Here is an 18517-nt window from a genome sequence, read left to right as displayed (position 1 = left end):
ATAGGTACATGGAGGGAGAGAGAATAATGAAACGAGGAAAAACCCCAAAGATGAAACCAGACTGAAGAAATCAAGTTGAAATGAAAGAGATGAGTGATGGGGGAGAATAAAAACGAAAAAAATGCTGTAAACAGAACGGGTAGGGAGACAGGAAGAGGGGGGAGCAATAGGGGGGATGGAGAGAGAGCAATAGAGAGAGGGAGAGAGAAGAGGGCCCTAGTGATGAAGGGTGCTCCTTGTGGTCCTAACTCCAGCTCCGCAGAGAGAGAGAGAAAGAGAGAGAGAGAGAGAGAGGAGAAAGAGGGAGAGCGAAAGAGAGAGCGAGATGGAGAGAGACAGACCCAAGCTGAAAAGACACACAGGTTGATTCAGTAGGCTATAGGTTGGGATGACTAGGAAATAAAGGGGCTGTACAGCGAGGTGATAGATTACTAGAGAACACTGTGGCTCAGCTCTGTAAGACTGCACCAATACTGCAGTCATCATTATAGACAAGTTCATGCTGTCAGGAATAACTCCTGGCAGGATCCTATGAGTCGGTGCCCCCCCCCTCCACCAAAACACACTTGCAGACCTGTAATTCACAGGCCTGTCTCATCAGTGTGCCTAGTTCTTTCCCGCAGTAGCAGCTGTGATACGTGATCTCTCCCCTGCTCTGTCTCTCCCTCCCTGGCCAGTGCTTCTCCCCTTACTACCACTGCCACCGCAAAGTGCTGCTTCATTTACACCTAAAATATTGACGTTCTTAATTTAACCCCTGGGGGGGCTCCGGTGTTACTACAGAGAAGAGGGGAGGTCTTACTGGTATACAGTGTGTGTGTGTACGTGTGTAACCTACCAGTGTCAGAATAGAGGGGAAGTCTGGTCCCTCTCTTCTCCTCTCCTCCTCCGCCCTCCACTTCAACCATGCACGTCTGTGGAGTCTGGTTATTGGCTGACGCGGTGCTCCGGCTCATTGGCCGGTTGTCAGTAGTAGGGTATTGTTCATTGTCACGCCCACTGGTTTTGTTCACGGACCACCCATACGTAAAATGGACGCACGTATTAGCCGCTTTATATAAAAGCATCTGCTAAATGGCATGTATTGTCAATACCCTACCTGTCCACAATCAGTATTGGACTTTAGAGTAGTGGGACAGTTCTGTGTGTTATTGGTGTCCCCACTAGCATCAAGCCAATCACGAGAGTGAGTGGCTGACAGGTTGCACCACACGACCATGAAATGGAGCCTTTGGTTAACTGGTCGTTATGGTCAAATCGTGACCCAAATATAGTCCGACAATGTGGTTCTGTCTTCATGGACTTTCAGGTAACACCATAGAGTGGTCAACCCCGTTTCTCTACTGGTGTGTTTGAGACATTTATGACCAGTTTTAGCCTGGCCTTAATAGGACACGGCTACACCATGGAAGCTTCCCTCTCCAGCTGAGGCTTATTAAAACTCCCCTCCTGCCTTTTTCCAAACCCCAAACATTCTAGTAACAGCATGCAGCTGTTGCCTAGCAACAGAGAGCCGAAGCACATAGATGTTTATCTATGGCTGAGTGAGAACGCAAACAGTGGTGTCTTTTTCCCTTTCCCCCCCAAGCCTCTAGCTAGAGTTTGCTGACAGAGCAGGACCAGATATTCAAATGTTGCCGCGACTGGTTTGGCTAAATCGAACGACGTCGATATACAGTGAACAACACGGTAATCTTGAGCAATTGAATAAGCTAAGACTATAATTCAGTCTTCTATGTCAGAGATATGCATACTTTGTCTTTATTTTTTTGTAGTATCATCAGTTGATATTTGACAATGGATTCAAAATCACTGTCGCATGACATCTCAGCAGCATCCTATAACCACACAATAACAACAGCGATTAAGTTCATGGTCTTTTTTTATTTGAAAAACAAAAATGAAAGACTAGCATGTACAACTTGGAATGAATGTAAACTGAACTCAGATGAACAGTTGAAAAGACTCTTGTGCTGCAACTCTTACCTACAGAATGCATACTGCATATACACCGTACACAACAACTCCGCCACACTCTTGTCCGAGTAGAGAAAACAGAAGAAAGAAAAAAACGTGAAGGCCAGTGAATCTCCCTTAATGCCAGAAAAAGGAACACTCCATCCCAGCAAAAAAACAAAGCTCCACCGTAAGACTTTTTATATCCCTCCTCTTCAGGGCAGGGACGCACAAATACCTAAGATGGCCGTCCAAATAACATTAAAAAAACAAAACAAAAAAAACACATGCCAAACATTTTGAAAATGTACTTTATCTAACATACGAGTAAGTTCCATTCCACTTTCAGCTTGATTTATAAACCTTGTATCCTTTCATATACCATATCACTAGGGTTCCTCTCCAAATACAAAAAACTGTACCAAACCAACGACACCATACCAACCATAGCCCTGTGGAATCAGCACGCTCGGATTGGCTGGAGGGAGTGCTCCAGTCACAAGCTGCATGCATGAAGAACAGGAAAGAGAGAGAGAGAGAGAGAGAGAGATGGCCAGCCCAAACATCACCAGCAAATGGATGGAACTTGGAAGGGGTTCCAGGGGATCCAAATGCCTTGCTTCAGTTTGAAGGTAGTTATTACAGGGTTGTTATATGTGTCTTTAAAGTACTGATGCTAAACTCATCATTTTGGGGGGGGGGGGGGTGTCACTAACCATATCATGCAGATATTTTTTGTATCTTTTTGTTTTCTCTGTGTGGATGGACAGAAGGATATTTTATTTTAACATTCAATTATTTTCTATACAGAAACAGTATGAATAAATGAACATTTTTTTTCCCAAGAGGTAAGTAAAACTTTAGTGATCTTTTTTTCTCCGTCTTCTACAAGGGGACAAGGCAGGTTGGCCGAGCTTCACTTTGCAGTCATCATCTGTACAAACTCTGTTGAAAGGAGAGAGAGAGACAGAGAGAAGAACACAAAGACAAAGATAAGTAACGTACTGTAGCTCATTAAGCCCCATTGGCAAAGCGCCAGGCAAGGCAGTCACCTGCTAAATTGTTTATACATTTTCTTAATCAAGCAGTGGAGAAACAGAATGCACATCATTCTAATTAGTGTCCCGTTTCCAAACGGCTTTCATGTTCATCCCATTAAGCTTATTTGATTAAAAAGTCACTGCACTGTGAAAACAACACAATGACGTCCAACCAAAATAAAGAGAAGGCTTTCAAATGCTTAGACTACATATGCTTTTTATGGCACAATGAGAGAGTGAGGAAGTAGGGCGCTTTCCAGCCAAGACATATGGACTGTTTATTGTGTCAACAGCTCCCTCTAAAAAAAAAAATGAGCGCAGTGTCTTGTGTAATGCACTTTGGGAATAGGAGTGACAGTGGAGGGAGGGGAAGAGAGAGTAGAAAACTGAAAATGATCGACGTCGACCATACCGGTCACTTATCGCAGGCATTTTGCTGATATCGTGAAGTTTGAAATTAAATGCATTTTCTGATATGGGTGATTAATGGGACAATTGACAGATACAACCATCTAATTAGTAGTAGCAGTTTAAAGGATCGTTTAAAAAAAATCTGTGGTGCACATTAATGTTATAAACTTATCATTCTATTTATCGTTATCGCATCAATTTAGGCAATTTATCGCAAAATAGATTTTTGTCCATGTCGCCCAGCTCTGAGAGAGAGAGAAAAGACAGAGGGGGAGAGAGAAAGAAGAAGAGACAGAGAAGGAAGGAAAGAGAAAGAATGACAGAAAAGAATAACAGAAAAAGAGAGAGGAAGCACAACAAAGAGAGCAAAAGGCTAGTTACGCCTGCTCCGGGGCTGCTACAAGCCTGCTCCGGGGCTGCTACAAGCCTGCTCCGGGGCTGCTACAAGCCTGCTCCGGGGCTGCTACAAGCCTGCTCCGGGGCTGCTACAAGCCTGCTCCGGGGCTGCTACGGGGATGCTACAAGCCTGCTCCGGGGATGCTACAAGCCTGCTCCGGGGATGCTACAAGCCTGCTCCTGGGATGCTACAAGCCTGCTACTGGGCTGCTGCAAGCCTGCTACAGGGCTGGCACTACAAATGGTATATGTAGCTGGTTCAGCCTGCTGTACAGTGCTGGAAAGGCTGTATAACCAGTAGTAACCACTACTGCTACATGTAGCTGGCTATACCTCTTCCATGTCTGTTACATGCCCGTTACAGGGATAGCACTGACTGATGCATGTACAGTGCCTTCCGAAAGTATTCATAACCCTTGACTTATTCCACATTTTGTTCTGTGACAGCCTGTATAAATGTCATTATTTCTTTTTTTTTTACCCATCTACACACAATACCCCATAATGACAAAGTGAAAACATGTTTTTAGACATTTTTGAAAATGAAACACATAAATATCTCAATTACATAAGTATTCAATATTTTGTAGAAGCAAATTTGGCGGCGATTACAGCTTGGCAGATCTGGATTTTCTCCCATTCTTCCTTGCAGATTTTCTCAAGCTCTGTTAAGTTAGATGGGGAGCGGAGTTGAACAGCAATCTTCCAAGTCATTCCACAGATTTTCAATGGGATTCAAGTCTGGGTTTTGGCTGGGCCACTCAAGGACTTTCACATTCTTGTTCTGAAGCCATTCCAGTGTTGCTTTGGCTGTATGCTTGGGGTCATTGTCCTGTTGGAATGTAAATCTTTACCCCAGTCTAAGGTCATTTGCACTCTGAAGCAGGTTCTCATCAAGGATTTGCCTGTATTTGGCTCCATTCATTGTTCCCTCTATCCTTACCAGTCTCCCAGTCCCGACCGCTGAAAAGCATCCTCATAGCATGATCCTGCCACCACCATGCTTCACGGTAGGGATGGTGTTAGACGGGTGATGAGCTGTGCCTGTTTTTTCCAGACATAGGGCTTTGCATTCAGGCCAGAGTTACATTTTTGTCTCATCAGACCACAGAATATTAAGCCTTATGATCTCAGTCTTTGACGTGCCTTCTTGCAAACTCCATGCATGCTGGCGTGCTGGCATGTGTCATTTTCTCAGGATTAGCATCCGTCTGGCCACTCCCCCATAAAGCCCAGATTGATGAAGTGCTGTAGAGACTGTTGTCCTTCTGGCAGGTTCTCCCATCTCAGGCAAGGAACTCTGTAGTTTTGTCAGTGGTCATTGGGTTCTTGGTCACCTCCCTGACTAAGATCCTTCTTGACTGGTTGCTCAGTTTGGTTGGACGGCCAGCTCTAGGCAGAATCTGGGAAGTTCCATATTTTTTCAATTACCCCAATGTTGAAGACCACTGTGCTCTTGGAAACTTTCAACACAAAAAATGTTTTATACCCTTCCTCAGATATATGCATCATCACAATTTGATCTTGGAGTTCTACGGACAGTTCTTTGGACTTCATGGTATAGTTTCTGCTCTGACATGCACTGTCAACTGTGGGGCCTTATATAGACAGGTGTGTTTCTTTGTAAATCATGCCCAAACAATTGAATGAGCCACAAGTGGACTCCAATCAAGCTGTAGTGACATCTCAAGGACGATCAAAGGAAATTGGATGCACCTAAGCTCAATTTGGAGTGTCACAGCAAAGGGGTGTAAATACTTGTGAAAATTAGATATATTTCTATATTTCCTTATCAATACATTTGCCCCCCAAAACTTAACTGAATCCATTTTGAATTCAGGCTGTAACACAACAAAATATGGAATAAATCAAGTGGTATGAATACTTTCTAAAGGCACTGTAGCTGATTATGCCTGCTGTACAGGGTCATGTTCATTAGGTGCCAAATGGAAGAAAACGTACTGAAACAGAGAGGGACTTCCTAGATTTATAATAAGAAACTAATTTCTGTTTTCCATGCAAAATGTTTTGAAACGTTTTCCGTTTTGTGACCCAATGAACACTACCCAGAGCTAGCCTGGAACAACTACTGTCCTCCTCTTACCTTCATAGTTCGTCTCTGTTATATTAACCAATAATATCCACTGCCATATGTGGCTGGTTAAGCATACAGGGCTAGGTGTACTGTCTTCTTACCTTCATAGTTGACCTGTCCGTCTCCGTCAATGTCTGCTTCTCTGATCATCTCGTCTACCTCCTCGTCTGTTAACTTCTCCCCCAGGTTTGTCATGACGTGACGGAGTTCTGCTGCGCTGATGTAGCCGTTTCCGTCCTGGAGACACAAGGGAAGAAATTCCATTGGGTGAGAATAGACGGAAAGGCATTCCCATTGGGGAGCAATCAGGATAAAAAAGAGACGCAAATCCCAATTGGGCAATGATGAGTGGAGAGGTGAATCCCCATTAGGTAATGAACGGAGAATCAAATCCCCATTGGATGGTTAATGATATATATACACTCCCAGAAAAAAATGTTATTTGGCTGTCCCCATAGGAGAACCCTTTCTGGTTCCAAGTAGAATCCTTTTTGGTTCCAAGTAGAACCCTCTAGGGAAAGGGTTCTACCTGGAACCAAAAGGGGTTCTTCAAAGGGTTCTCCTATGGGGACAGCCGAAGAACCCTTTTAGGTTCTAGACAGCACCTTTCTTTCTAAGAGTGCACCATCACCATAACCGGAGGTTTTGACGATGTGTTTATCAAAGGTGGATATATCTTATATATGGACTGTTTACTAGTTCATTACAAAGCAACATTGTCATTTGAGGATTACTCTCCGAGGATGTGTTAGATAGTAAACATGCAGTACTTTACCTTGTCGAATACCCTGAAGGCTTCACGGATCTCCTCCTCACTGTCTGTGTCCTTCATTTTTCTGGCCATCATGGTCAGGAACTCCGGGAAGTCAATGGTGCCATTGCCTGGATTGTAGATAGGAAACAGCCTGTTTAGTTCATTATAACACCCCGTTTAGTTCATTATAACACCCTGTTTAGTTAATTGCAATGATAAGATGCTGATAATAGTAAACATACAGTAAAACATGTTTTTAACTGTGTGTAAATTACAAAAAAGGCTTGTTTGTTGACTAGCAATTCTTCATCATCGTGTGATGAAATACCCTGAAAAGCCTTTCTGTGAAATCACCTGTTATGTCCTTGCATACAACTCAATTCACTTCCTGCTTTAAAAAGCAGTGCACATTGCACAGTATCCTAGTACTAGACTGGGTGTCTTTCCTCTATACCTCAGGGTAGCCCTGGGAGGAGGTTGTAGATGTCCAGCTACAGAGACCAGAGGAAGAATCCATCCTCAGACATCTCCTACTGTATGCTGGGCTGGAGTCTAGGCCAGGCCCCATAAAAATCACCTCTCATCTGCCCTTGACAGAGGGCTCTGCCTGGGGAGTCAGGGACCAGGGAGCCTGCCGCCTCCTCCACCTTGACATAGACTCTAACCATCTCTAATCCTTCTCTCTAACCAGGCCTTACAGGATGTCTGTGTCACAGGGGGCTGCTGAGGGGAGGACGGGCTCATAGTAATGGCTGGAACGGAGTAAATGGAACGGCATCAAACACATGGAAACCACGCGTTTAATCCGGTATTAGTATTTATTCCAGCCATTACTATGAGCCCGTCCTCCCTAAATCAGGTGCCACCGGCCTCCTGTGGTGTGGGTTCATCTGTGGTGGATGAATGGATGGACGTTGGTGGCAGCCGTGGAATCTCTCCCACACAGCCTCTAACCAACTCAGGATGTGTGAGTTTACAGTGAGATGGGTGGAGGATGGATGGATGTTGGTGGCAGCGGTGAGATCCCTACCCTTTCCCTGACATAGGCTCTAACCAGCCTATTCTATGGATCGACATACAGTACAGTACCCAGGGATTATAATGGTACTCTACAGGGAGGGGATAGGCTCTGGGATCTACTACTGTACGAGGATTGTGTGTGTGTGTGTGTGTGTGTGTGTGTGTGTGTGTGTGTGTGTGAGTGCCTTTCAGCAAGAGAGGGAGCTGGGTGGGTGGGTGGACTGGGACGTGTGGGGGTGGCGGAGAGAGGGGGAAGGTCAGAGGAGAGGTCCGAGAACCCGCTGGATTAACCTCGCATGGAGTAGAGTGTGTGTGTATATTTGTGTGTGTGTGTGTGTGTGTGTGTGTGTGTGTGTGTGGAGCGGAGGATGGGTGGGGCTGGTGGTACTGGGATTACCCAGGGAATAGCAGATCTCCCTGTAAGCAGGGCTGTAACAACAGCAGAGTAGAGAGCATAATGCGATAAGGCAGATGGTGATCTAATGGCCGCGGGCTAGTGATCTCATGGCCTAACACACAGAGACACAAACAAACATGGAGACACACACACACAGAGAGAGAGACACACAGAGACATAGGCGCACATAGACAGAAAGAGACACAGAAAGACAGACGAGATACAGAGAGATGCGCGCGCACACACACACACACACACACACTTGACCGGGCCAGCAGCACAAGCACAGCAGCCATCAAAAGGAACACATGCCACTGGGGAGCCCCAATCAGAGAGCAGACAGCCTTTGTGTGTGTGTGTGTGTGTGTGTGTGTGTGTGTGATGAGCCCCTTTGCAGCCAGGCAGGGCCTGAAAACATAGCACTGGAAGAACAATCAAGAGGAAGAGGAGGCCTGGAGTAATAAAGCAGCCTGATCACTAGTAACAGACAGCAGTTTCGGACGTTTGACAAGGTCCTGAGAACGTCGATATGCTTTCCTCGGCGCTCACAAAAAAATAGAAAACGATCGCCCATCACTGGGCTCGATGTTGCTCGGAACCGGAGCGTGCTGCTTAGGCTACTGGACCACCCCAGTCTAAATGCTCCAGCAAGCCGTGAGAATGGGTGATGTTTTTCATGATTTTGTTTTAAGCCTTCCCCGAAACATAGACCTAACCTTATGCACTCGGGAATTAATACCTAAACTTAATTTGAGTTGTTTCTGTTTTAACCCTGTAACCACTCTGAAATAGACGTTCGTCCATAACAAATTTGAATTTCGAAGGGAAACTATGGCTGTTTCTCAAAATGCATACTACGGTGCTTTGAGCACGCAAATTGGAGCACGGAAGGCTCGGAGTAGGAGTCCAAATCAAAGTATGCAAAACGGAGCACACATCTCGAATACGTACCCTTTTTGTACATATTCTGAAGCACGCATCGAAGCAAGCTTCAGAGGAAAGTTACAAAAAATGCACAGAAATATGAAGCAACCGCGTAAAAAATTTTTTTGTTGCTACATTTCTTGAAATCAATGGTGCCGTTATTTGAGCTAAAGCGAGAGAAAATACATTCTGACTTCAGAATGAAATGTTGCCCGTTCACATCTCATATGTTGCCTGACTACAATATTACTCGATGCGTTAATAAATACATGCTATGTTCATTTTGGCATGTTTACCTGCCTTCCAATACTCACTGCAGTGTGCATAGATCGCAAGTCCATTGTATGTCCACCGGGCTAACCGGCTAGCTACTACTGTTAGTTAGCCACAAATATTTGTTAGCTAGCTATCTACAAAGAATTGACGTCTACGTTGCATAACATTAGTTTTAGCCTGTTAAACTATCTGTTTAGCTAGATTATTACGAGTCACATGTAGCTGATTGTTATAGTGCCCTCTGAAATGTTTCATACCCCTTGACTTATTCCACATGTTGCTGTGTTGCAGCCTCAATTCAAAATCGAAATTAAAAATGAAATACAGAAATGTCTCATTTACATAAGTATTCACACCCCTGAGACAATAATTTGCAGAAGCACCTTTTGTCAGTGATTAAAGCTGTGAGTCTTTCTGGGTAAGTCTCTAAGGGCTTTCCACACCTGGATTTGTGTATTATTCTTTCTTTAAAAAAAAAATATTATTATTCAAACTCTGTGAAATTGGTTGTTGATCATTGCTAGACAACCATTTGCAGGTCTTGTCATAGATTTAAGTAGATTTAGAGCTGTAACTCGGCCAATCAGGAAGATTTGTATTCATGACTAAAAGTTAATTTCTTTGCCACATTTTTTGCAGTTTTACTTTAGTGCCTTGTTGCAAACAGGATGCATGTCTTGGAATATTTGCATTCTCTAGAGGCATCCTTCTTTTCACTCTGTCAATTAGGTTAGTATTGCCGAGTAACTACAATGTTATGATCCAATGATCCATCCTCAGTTTTCTCAGCCATTAAACTCTAACTGTTTTAAAGTCACCATTGACCTCATGGAAGGCTGCTTGCATCTTTGTAGTGACTGGATATATTGATACACCATCCAAAGTGTACGTGATAACTTCACCATGCTCAAAGGGATATTAAATGTCTGTTTAGTTTTTTTATACCCATCTATCAATAGATGCCCTTCTTTCCGAGGCATTGGAAAACCTCCCTGGTCTTTGTGGTTGAATCTGTTTGAAATTCACTGCTCGACTGAGGGGCTTTACAGATAATTGTATGTGTGGGGTACAGAGATGAGGCATTCAAAAATCATGTTGGACACTATTATTGCACACAAAGTGAGTCCATGCAATGTATGTGACTTGTTAAGCACATGTTTACTCCTGAACTTATTGAGGCTTGCCATAACAAAGGGGTGGAACGCTTATTGACTCAATACATTTCAGCTTTTCATTTTTAATTAATTCGTAAAAATGTCAAAAACATAATTCCACTTTGACATTACGGGTATTGTGTGTAACACAACAACATTTTGAAAAAGTCAAGGGGTGTGAATACTTTCTGAAGGCACTGTATGAAGTAAAAGGTTTGCTCTGTGTATATATCTTGTTTTGTCTCTTTTGCCACTGTTCTGGCTGTAAGAAGGTTCCATGAATGGGTAAGTCCATACTAAGTCAATAGGCCTAGCTAGCTACCCACGAAGAATTGGTAGCTAGCTACCCACGAAAGAATTGACCTCTACATTGCATAACATTAGTTTAAGGTTGTTTTTTCCTGTTAAACCAGCTGGTTAGCAGGATTATTACGATTCACATAGCTGGCTGATAATAATTAAGTAAATTGTTTGCTTTGCGTGTACCTTGTTTTGTCTCTATTCTTGCCATTGTCCTGGCTGGAAGAACGTTCAGTGAATGGGGAGGTGCAGCATGGGGGAGTGCGAGTGCTTCTCAAATGTAATATTTTAAGCGATCTCCACACTCTTGTCCTCACAAGAATGAACTCGAGAGAACGTCCTCGGAGAATGCACTCGGAGCATGAGAGTGTGGAGTCCGGTAGTATGCATATTGAGAAACACCCGGTGAGATCTTTCTGCAGCGAGAGCTGGCTGTGACTCCAGGGCCCGACTCTGCCGGGCTTGAAGTACAAGAAGGAGCGATGGAGTGGGTGGGAGAGATGGAGATGAGGAGGAGAGAGGGAACGAGTGGGAGATGGTACGATTATACTGTATATAAGAGCCACTGCTGACGCAAACTATAAGAGGAAGACTCATTCTACGGTCTATGAGGACATTCATTCCGTAGGCTAGTACTATTTCCCCATAGCTTTTCCTAGGCAAGGCGGACCAACCCCTAAGACAACATGCAAAATGTTCCAATGAAACCAATGAAGTCCAAATATTTTTCACACGGGGGCAACAGAGATTGGTGGGGAGGGATCAAACCCGGAGAACAATGATAGGGCAACACAAAACACCACTTCAGAGCCCAAACAAGAGACCTCCTCTCTCAGAGACCAACAGCACACCTCTCTGGGGTAAAGCTAACCTCATTCTCTCCCTGGGGCATCCACTCTGCTTGTTTAGTAAATAATCTGTGGCCCTGCTGTTGACATCACTATGAGGGTACTGAATGTACAAAGCGGAGAGGAGAGAAGATACTGAGTGTAGAGAGCGAAACGCAGATCAGAGGTTATGTAATTAGTTTTATTTTCCATTACTAGCTTCATCGCTGTCTGACCCAGATTGCCTAAACGAGAGAGAAAACGCTGTACAGATAACTAGACAGGATAGAGAGGACAGAGAGAGAGGCGGGGACTTTGGATAGATACAGCGAGCCGAGCCAAACAGTGGTGAGATCTAGCAATATGTCTGCAATTGATAAGGCCCCATTTACCAAAACCCTTTACGCTGACAGAGCATCATCTTGGTATAGGTGGCCCTGCCTGGTCGCCTAGACGACTAACAGCTTTAATTTCCAACATCGTTAAGAGTCAAGGACACTGCCTCCTACCATGATCACTCTCATTCTCACTGACTCAATGTGTGTCCCAAATGGCACCCCCTATGGGCCCTGGACAAATGTAGTGCACTGGAAAGGGAACAGAGTGTAATTTGGGATTAAACCTCAAGTTTAATCAGGAGACAGTTGTGTTGATAAGTTGACAGGGGTCTTGAAGACTTGTCACTCACCATAGTGCTCTTAGTGCGAAAGCTGACACCGTGGCAATAATCTGCCTGGCCTTCAGGCAGGTAACAGTGAAGTCATAAGACACCGAGGGACTGTTTGACAGGCAGTGAGTGACAACTGCTAAAGGCACATTCCCAAACAATTGTATAGGCTAAACTCTAATGGGGACAGACCGTGCTAAACCAATATGTGGAGATCATGCAAGTGCATTCTATTTTGGGCAGTTCATGGTGTGGAACTCACAATGACTACAGGTTTCGTCGCCTTTTGATGACGCACGTGTTTGCCCAAGTCTCCCCCGTCTGAACTTCACACCCCCATTTTTAATTTGTTGTTTAACCAATCGGGTGTGCCTAACCCAGCTTCAGGTGTTTTACTCACCGTCAGCGTCAACCTCGTTGATCATGTCCTGCAGCTCCGCCTCTGTGGGGTTCTGTCCCAGCGACCTCATCACGGTGCCCAGCTCTTTGGTCGTGATGGTGCCGTCGCCATCCTTGTCGAATAAGGAGAACGCCTCCTTGAACTCTGCGAGGGAGGGAGGGAGGGAGGAGAAGGAAAGGTGGGGTTACGTAAAGTCTCTATGGTTAAGTCAGTGTTTCCTACTGGTGGGTGGATCACAGACTCAGTCAGGGCTTCTTGGGCTGTGGCTCAAGCTTTGGTTGTGGGATGGGTAACACTTTACATTAAGATAGACTTAAGGGAGGTTGTAAAGGGCTTATATAGACAGTTAATTACTAGTTTGCGAGACGTAGTTCAAGAGAGACCTACAGCCAAAGATCTGTGTTTTAGGAAGTTTAGAGTAGACGTGATGGTGTTTGATAACTTGTTCAAATCAATATACAGGCAGATCTAAGGGATTTTAATATTGACGGGCCACAAGAAACCCCTCCAGGGTTAGATGTTTGAAGTGTACTGCTGAAGACAAGACCGAATTAGCCTGGGACCCAGTAGCATTGGCTAATTAGCCACCCAGGGGTTTAGAGATCTAACTGAGGAGAATAACAGAGTGTACTAGCTAGTTATCGCTGGCCCAAATCACACACACATCAAATGAGAAGACGATATTTCATTCCACTTATTTCAGACAAGAACATGGCTGAAGTCAATGGACAGTGAGAAAATAAACTCCTGTATGTTTTCCTTACAGTATGTTATCTGTCGTCTGGGTTTGGCCCGGGGTAGGCCGTCGTAAAAATAATTTGTTCTTAACTGACTTGCCTAGTTAAATTAAGGTTAAATAAAATAAAAATTTAAATAAATAAATAAATAAATATATATATATATAATGTGTGTGTGCACTGTTCATGAATTAGTGAAACGTGTTAAACATGCTAGAGAGCGGGATTACTCAGTCGTTCCTACCTGCAATCTGTTCCTCAGTTAGTTGATCGGCCTGAGGGTAAAACATTGAGGGAGAAAAACAAACAAACAGTCATTCACTCAGTCGCTAAATCCCAAATACCAAACGACTTAGTCATGCTGCCTCCGTGATTTCAACACCCCACAGTGAGGACATTGTTCAGGGAAGACTCCCCCCCCCACCTTGTTCCAGAGACTACCTTGGACAATTTTCAGTGGCCACAAACATGTTTTTGAAACAGAAAAAGAGTGCTCTCTATTATTGGCCCAAGGTCATGTACCACGTCTGTTTCTAAACGTGTTTCTTCCGACTGAACGCTCCCCAGGTGGAAGAACCTGTTCTGTGCCTACTGGCCATGGCCCTGGCCTGCTGTTAGCTGAAAATGCTAAAACGGCTGTAGGGGTGTGTTCAGTTGATCTGGTCTCCCCGACTCCCTCCCAGCATGTTCCCTGTTCTCTGTTAGCCCTATTTAATGACTCCGGTGAGTCAGAGGCACTTTAATGAATGAGTGTGTGTGTGTGTGTGTGTGTGTGTGTGTGTGTGTGTGTGTGTGTAATGACTTGGCAGCACTCCTCTACAGTTGGCCCACAGATGGATGAAGTCTTGACACACACACACACACACACACACACACACACACAGAGGACCTCAGGTTTCAAACAAACATTCACACACAGCAACAGCACCATTGGTCTTACAACACTGTGTGTGTGTGTGTGTAAATGGTAAATCCCGCGGTACCCTCCCAGATTGGCAAAACATGCTTATGATTACGGCAACAAACCACTGACGTAACGCTGAGTGCCTGCTGCTGGCAGGGGGGGAAACAGGAACACACTCTTAATTGGCATTTCCCTCTATGCCATTAGTTTCCGTCGCCAGGTTTCCTGTGAATTAGTCACATAGCAACCAGTTCAGTTCTGTCCCAAAGCAGACCAAATATCCTACAGTACAGTAGATATGTGGAGGCTTTATAGACGTCTGTGTAACTGCAACCCCAAACATAGACCACGATAGTGTTGATTCTGTCCTCAGTCAACCATATGAAACGGACATGCGCAAAGGCCACTCCTTATACCACAGTGTGTATGATGGGTGAGGTTCTTTCCTAGTGATAAGGTCTGCTGGTTTGGATAGATCAGACACAAACTCATGGAGATGGCCGGGGGAAGGCCTAGACCTCAAATTACACGATTACATTTTTTTTAGATGCTCTTTAACAGGCTGATAGCAAAATAGTCTCTACATGGCTCCGGTGGCCTTGATTGATACGTCCAGTGCGATGGTTAACTTCACCAGGCTAAATTAGATTAGCTGACGCGATTCAATAAGCGTTAGACAATAGCCTTTTCCCTCTCCTCCTTCTCCTGGACTCCCTGTTCCCTCCATCTGCAAGATTTGTGAAATGTCCGAGATAAATGTTTTTACACTGACAGGTGGGGTTAATGAACGAATGGACATCGGCCATGGCCTCTCTTCCCGCCCTACAACTCATGTTTCTCTCATCCCTCACTCCTGTTATCTTTCTCGCTCCTATTCCTCTCTCTCTCTGTCATCCCTCTCTTCTTTCCTCTGAAGGGCGGGGCGTCAGGTGGGTTCAGTGGCAGAGCTCCTGTGGCTGTTTCCCAGACAGCTGGGTCTCACCGTGCTGCTGCGCGACCAGGCCTTCTCCAGCCCTTCCGTTCCCTTTGCATGACTGGGCCTCACAGTGCTGCTGTGCGACCAGGCCTTCTCCGGCCCTTCCTTTCCCTTGGCATCACTGGGGCTGCCTGGAACCAGGCCCACGCTCCTAATACAGGCCTTTCCCCTCTGGGGCGCCCTCTCACTCCCTCTCTCTTTTGGCCAGTCTAGCTGGAAGGCAACGGGGGCTTGGTGGATGTAGCAACGTGCTGGTAGGCAGCAAAGTACTGCTGAATTAACACATCACAGAACCACTCCACCCACTCCACCCACACACACACGTCTGTGTCCAGGAAACTCCCTCTGAGTCACCATTTCCTATGGAAGTGAGGGTGTTGTTGGGCAAGCATTCAGGCCAGCTTGAGAGAGAAGGGTGTGGGTGGAGGGGTTCCTGCCTGTTACAGGTTCTCTGGCATGAGTGGGACAACCACTCCCACTGACCAACCACAGCAAGGGACTAGAGACAGGACTCGTTAGTTCACTAGACAAATGACATTCTTTCTCTTCTCAAACATCACCAGGTAGCCTATTGTTCTGGTGTCTGTCTTTAGGCTGCAGAACAGCAGTAGCTTACCGATAGAAACTAGTTTGGCTGGTCTCTGCTATGCAGTCCATCACGCTTCTTAAACATCCTTTACAAGGCAGGCAGGTATTATCCGAGCATCTCTAGTCTACAGTTTTACAGTGTAGCCTACAATAGAGAGTAGGTGGCATCAGTAAGGCCCCTTATATGGACTTGCTTCCCCTAAAGTGTATGAATATGACTCATAACAAAGGAAACTCTTAGTCCCCAGGGACATACTATATGTATGAGCACACAGACATACATTTGTACTGGGAAGCTTTTGAGCTCATATGTGTTGAACGCCTCTTCTCTTTCAGTCTGGACAAAAGATTGGGGGGGGGCAATCACCATCAACACCAGCCTAGGGCACCATATGGACCTGATTGGTGGGTTGAGTTTTGGGTTGTGTTCATTAGGACCCACAGTAAAAAAATTTAAAACATTTTGCAATGGAAAACAAAAATGTGCATTTCTTATTGGACGAGTCCAGGTAGTTCCTCCTCATTTTTCAGTCTGTTTGGTGCCTAATGAACACAACCCTGATAGCAGTTTACAGGTTGACTCATCCAGGCCAGGACCACCTGCCAGGCAAATAAATGATTCAATGCTCGGGATCAGATGTCCTCTAAGTTACTAAACACGCACCAGCAAACAAGGCTGGAACAGGATAGGGACAGGTAGACTTACTTGATACTTCCATCTGAATAGAGATACAGGTTTTCCACTTCAATAGTTGTTTTATGTTGGAGTGTATGGTAGGCCTACACAGGGCTTTGCTCACGGATTCAACTTTTCAAAAGGGCGATGCGCAACATATACTTCAATTACTACACTGGTGTGCAACATGAAACCTAACCGCATGCAGCAGTTCAATACCACACGTGACAGATATGTGATCGCACAGAGAAACATTTCTATTGACTCCCCTAGTGCTATGAATGATCCACAGGGCTGGTAATCAATAGATCATTCATATATTGATTGGGAGAGACTTTTCCCTTCAACACACCCGGCTTCATCACTTCCACCGAATGACTTATCTTGCTGTGACATCTGAGAGATGCTTTTATATGAGTCAGAGGGGTTGGGTTAAACGTAGAATAGGCATTTTGGGTTTGAATGCATTCAGTTGTGCAGCTGACTAGGTATCACCCTTTCCCTTTCTATGTCATTGAATGAACTCAATTTCGACAGTTGGAAATTGTGTGTGAGCTGTTTGATCGTTGACAGTTATACAGTGAAGTTTGAAACACATTTCTGATTTAGCCTAACAATAATTCCCAGAAAATATAACTTTGTTGCTGCTAAATGATGTAATAAGAATGACATTAAACATCAATCAAATACTTTATTCTGCATTTGAAGGAATAAAATAAAATAAAAAACAGCAGACCCAAGACTGAACAGCTGTTGATGTTCTCGCCTAGGCTACCGAGTAGGCATTTGCATACCATTAAGAACGCAAAAGACAACCTAATCAGGCGGCGTTACAGTGAGATAAACGGCGCTTGAAGGCGAAACTTTGTAACTACTGTAATGTAGAATTATATAAAATGTTTCAATTTTTTCCAGATTCCCCAATTTGAGGGAGATGGGCGATTTCAGTTGCGGATCACAGGCGATGTATTGCTGCAATTCGCATTATGGTTGGTCCATCAGACAGAGCGCGATGATGCAACATGGAAAAATGCAGCTAATAACTATCCATGGAATGGGTTCATTTTCCTCAAAATGGGATGAATCCTATTCGGTAGCATATAGGAGTTGATATAACTAGATTGCCCATTAATAAAACGTGTTGAGACATGAAGCAGCATCATAGGTAAAAAGGCTTGTCAACTCTTTACGAGTGCAGCGTTACCCCATAATTTGCCAGTGCGCTTTCCTATTCCAGCCAACACACTACACTCTGAAATGTAATCACTTTAGTTACAGAATTGTGCTGTAATCATCTAGCAACTTGCTAGTTATCCCAAAGCTATTAATCTGATGTTTGAATTAATTAAATCTGCACCGTGCAGCCTCGAGCCAGCAACATACCCCGGTATAGCCATCGAGCCAACTACTATGCCGTAAGAATTGCGCAGTTATCGCGGAATCCCGCTCCATTTTGTGTTACATCCTGTTCATTTACACCTCAGCGGTTATATCGCCCTAGAAAATGTTCCTCCAAATAGAATCAACTCGCCCTCGTAAGACTAAAGATGACATATCCCATGCAATTACATAACAGTTGCAAAACAGCAAGCTTTTTGATCACCCTCATTTAATTCCCGGTAAGATAAAATGCTGTAAACCTATATGAATGAATAGCAAAATTGTGGATATCCCCCATATCTTGACCCTCTTCCATGTCCCATTACATCGTGGCATTAAATGCATTGACAAATGATTAAAAAAAATGAATCCCACAAAAAATATAGAATACATACCATGTTCGATGGATCTGGGCTGATTGTCTATGAACTAGACAACGTGTGTGCTCGTTCCTTAGATGGACTTTCCAGCGGGATGGAGGTGCGTCGCGGTGGTGGTGGTGAGAACGGGGACTATGTATCCCTCCGCCACACCAGCCCAGCCTGTTCACTCACTTCCTTATCCCCCCCCGCCCCGTCTACTGTAGCGCCCTGTAGTGCAGCAGGCCTCGGGTGTATTCATTCCGCCGATTCTGTTGCG

At 44.6% G+C, this 18517-nt stretch overlaps 1 protein-coding gene across 1 annotated transcript; it reads right to left on the bottom strand.

Annotated features, from left to right (window-relative positions):
* Positions 1-1864: 1864 nt before the first annotated feature.
* LOC100194629 (calmodulin 2 (phosphorylase kinase, delta)-3) lies at positions 1865-18311 on the bottom strand. The gene is given in 6 exon segments (NM_001139714.1): positions 1865-2901; positions 6000-6135; positions 6674-6780; positions 12618-12761; positions 13599-13629; positions 18274-18311. Coding segments are annotated over 6 exon segments (450 nt in total). The 5' UTR covers positions 18277-18311; the 3' UTR covers positions 1865-2872.
* Between the last annotated feature and the right edge of the window lie 206 nt (positions 18312-18517).

This window comes from Salmo salar, chromosome ssa15 (assembly GCF_905237065.1).
Source record: "Salmo salar chromosome ssa15, Ssal_v3.1, whole genome shotgun sequence".
Lineage (NCBI taxonomy): Eukaryota > Metazoa > Chordata > Actinopteri > Salmoniformes > Salmonidae > Salmo > Salmo salar.
Note: the sequence above shows the minus strand (reverse complement) of the source record. Positions and strands in the feature narration are given on the sequence as shown.